The sequence below is a fragment of the Equus quagga genome, unplaced genomic scaffold (assembly GCF_021613505.1).
Source record: "Equus quagga isolate Etosha38 unplaced genomic scaffold, UCLA_HA_Equagga_1.0 HiC_scaffold_8297_RagTag, whole genome shotgun sequence".
Lineage (NCBI taxonomy): Eukaryota > Metazoa > Chordata > Mammalia > Perissodactyla > Equidae > Equus > Equus quagga.
Window position 1 is genome coordinate 15,601 of NW_025794739.1, and position 3,074 is coordinate 18,674.

The following is a 3,074-nucleotide window of genomic DNA, read 5'->3' on the forward strand; positions in this document are numbered from 1 at the left end:
GCTCACGGCCTGCCTCTTCCTGTGGGGGCTCCGGGGGCCTTATGAGCATCCCCAGCCTGGGGACAGCAGGCACATTGGGTGGGGTGTCACGGGCAGCCTGATCACAGCCCCGTACAGGGTTCCTGGAGCAGGAGCAGGGACCATGGACCCGGGGAGGGGACCTGACCCAAACCAGAGGCCGCAGATCCTCCCCAACGGCTCCCTCTGCCCTCCCTGTTCTCTCTGTCCCCCTTGCAAGTGTCTTGGTCTCTTTCACACTCTTCCGTCTCTTTGTTTCTGCAGGTCTGCGCTGTGCTGTCTTCAGCTTCCTCTGCTCTCTGCCTGGTATTTCTCATTCTACGTCTGTGTCTTTCTGTCTCACTTCCCCCTTCATTCTCTCCTTTGGACCTCAGGGACCGAGGGCTGAGTTAACCTTATTCCCGAGTTCACGGACCTCTCAGTGAGCATTCCATGACGGGCCCCTCCACACCTTTCACATTCACATGTTCAGGCTTTGACTCACACCCTCAACGAATAACTCATGTGTTCCCGCTCGTCCCCGCAGTCCACTCCCCAGAGGCAGCCTTCCAGTGTTTCCAGTTTTCTGTAGGGCACTTGACTGTGCTCACAGAAGGGGTATCTAGGGGCTGGCCCAGTTGCATAGTTTCCTAGAAAGACCCCGTTGCAGACCAGCACACTCCCTGGGCCACCCTACTGCACAAGGGGGGCAGACAGAGCGAGAAGAGTCAGTGGGGACCCGGGGTCCGCCTGTGGGACCCCAGCTTTCAGACCTGGGCTCACAGATCATACATGGCGAGTCCCCAGCGATGGGGAAAGAGACGGCTGTCTCCAGAGTCCACTCCCAGAGAAGGTAGGCAGGGATTTCAAGGGAAGGGAGAGCGGCTCACGTCCTGGCCCCTGGGGATGGGATGCAGGGTCCAGGTTCTGCCATGGATGGTCCCTGCAGACGGGTCAGAGGGAGGAGGAACAGGATCCATCTCCGGGACTCTTCCTCCCTCAGGGCTCATCTCCGCTGTCATCCCTCCCAGGAAGTTTTCTCTGATGACACCCTCCTCTCCCGGGGCACTGGGGAGCCATGGAAGGTGGGTGAGCAGGGGAGGGGCAAGGCCAGTTCTGAGATTAGAATGACCCCCTGGGCCAGGTGGGGACGGACTGGACAGAGAGACTGAGGGCCGAGAGCGTGTGAAGAAGGCTGGGGTGAGGGTCCAGGTGGGAACAAGGCCTGATCTGGGGCTGAGACGATGGGACAGAAAGGAGGGAGGTCAGTGAGAGTCAGGGGGCAGGAGGGACGAGCGTGGAGGGAGGGACCAGAGGGAGAGCTGCTGGTGGACTGAGGAACCGGGGGAGGAGAAGAGGCAGGTTGGGTGGGAAACGCTGGGCTCAAGTAGGACTTGGTGAGTGTGTGTGTGTGTGTGTGTGTCTGTGTGGTAGGGGGTGTAGACATCTCCTTGGGGCTGCTCAGCTGACACTCAGGCCAAAGCTCAGGATCATCCTTAGTCCTCGCCACCTCTCACTCCCACTCACACTCGGTCAGCGAGTTCTGTGGGCTCCCTTTCGAGGTACCCAGAGTGGACCCCATCTCCCCTAGTCCCTGCCACCACCCTGGTCAGCCTCATCTTCACACCCTACCAGGGACCCCTGCCTCTCCTCACCCCTGGACGCTGACCCCACACGGACACCAGACAGGCCTGTGAACACCCAACCCAGACCCTGTCCTGCTCCTGCTCAGCACCACCCGCCCCTCTCGGGCCCCTCAGAGGAAGAGCAAAGTCCTCCCCGTGGCCCCAGGGAGGCCCCGCAGGACCGGTCCTTTGTTCCCCGAGCCGTCACCTCCCGCCCTCTCCCCTGCTCGCTGGGCTGCACCCACACTGGCCTCACTGGTCCTTACACACACCAGGCCCACATCCCTCGGGGCCTCTGCACCTGCTGTTCCCTCTGCTCTTCCCCCAGACAGCACGCGGCTCACCCTCACCTGCCGCAGGTGTCTGCCCAGCCTCACCTTCCACACGAGGTCACCCCCCTCATCACACCGGCCACCTCCCTGGCTCTGCTCTCTCTCCTCCAGCCCCAACAGCTCCCTCACCTCCTGACACACAAGGAGAGAGGCTGCTCACCACTCAGGTTTCCTTGCCAACCTCCAAGGGCCCAGCACATGACAGGAACTCTGTCACCATCTCGAGGGAGCTTTTGGCACACACATCATTAGACAGGAGTGTGAGGTCCACACACGGAAGTCCATCTGGGTACATCACTATGAACCAGGGAGATAAAGAGCTGTGGCCGACCCATGTGTCCCCAGCCCTCCTCCCTCAGACACGGGAGTCCAGCCCCAGCCCCTCCTCCCTCAGACCCAGGTATCCGGGCCCCAGCCCCTCCTCCCTCAGACCCGGGAGTCCAGGCCCCAGCCCCTCCTGCCTCAGACTCAGTGGTCCAGGCCCCAGCCCCTCCTCCCTCAGACCCAGGGTCTGGGCTCCAGGCTGCAGGTCTGGCCCCCAACATACACTTATCTGATCCAGTCCCGCTTCAGCGGGAGGCACAGCAGAGGTTCCACAGTGCGGGTTCCTGGGTGGGCAGGGCCAGCACCTGCACGGCGGCTGTGAGCTGAGTGGGCTGCTCCAGGCGGAGCAGCATGAGGTTGTGGCTGCAGTCGTCTCCTGGGATGAAGATGTTCTGCTTCAGGAGGCTCAGCTTGAAGTCAGGGTGTGGGAAGCTGTCACTGACCTGGAGGAACTGGACTGTGTCTTTATCCTCAAACGAGTCATAGCGCCCCAGCCAGACCTGGTCATCGCCGGGGAGAGAGGGGGACGGAGGGAATGAGGGGGGGAAGGGGGAAGGGAGATGGGGCCGGGGAGCCTGGGGGAGGGTCCAAAGCAAGAAAGAGAAACAGAGCCACAGAGAGACAGAGAGAGCGAGCCAGAAAGATACAGAGTCACAGAAAAAACAGAGACAGTGAGTGAGAAAATAAAGGGATGTGACAATGTTAAAAATACAGACAGAAAAAGAATAAAAAAGAACAAGTGAGAAACAGAGAAGAGGAGGCCAGGGAGGGGGGGTCGGAGTGGGGGGGGGGGGGG

At 61.0% G+C, this 3,074-nt stretch overlaps 1 protein-coding gene across 1 annotated transcript; it reads right to left on the reverse strand.

Moving 5' to 3' along the window:
* Window positions 1–10: 10 nt before the first annotated feature.
* LOC124232594 (kallikrein-1-like) lies at window positions 11–2,919 on the reverse strand (the record flags this gene model as incomplete). The annotated part of the gene is made up of 2 exons (XM_046649541.1): window positions 11–2,251; window positions 2,538–2,919. Coding segments are annotated over 2 exons (516 nt in total), but the record flags the coding sequence as incomplete, so codon positions are not given.
* Window positions 2,920–3,074: the final 155 nt, after the last annotated feature.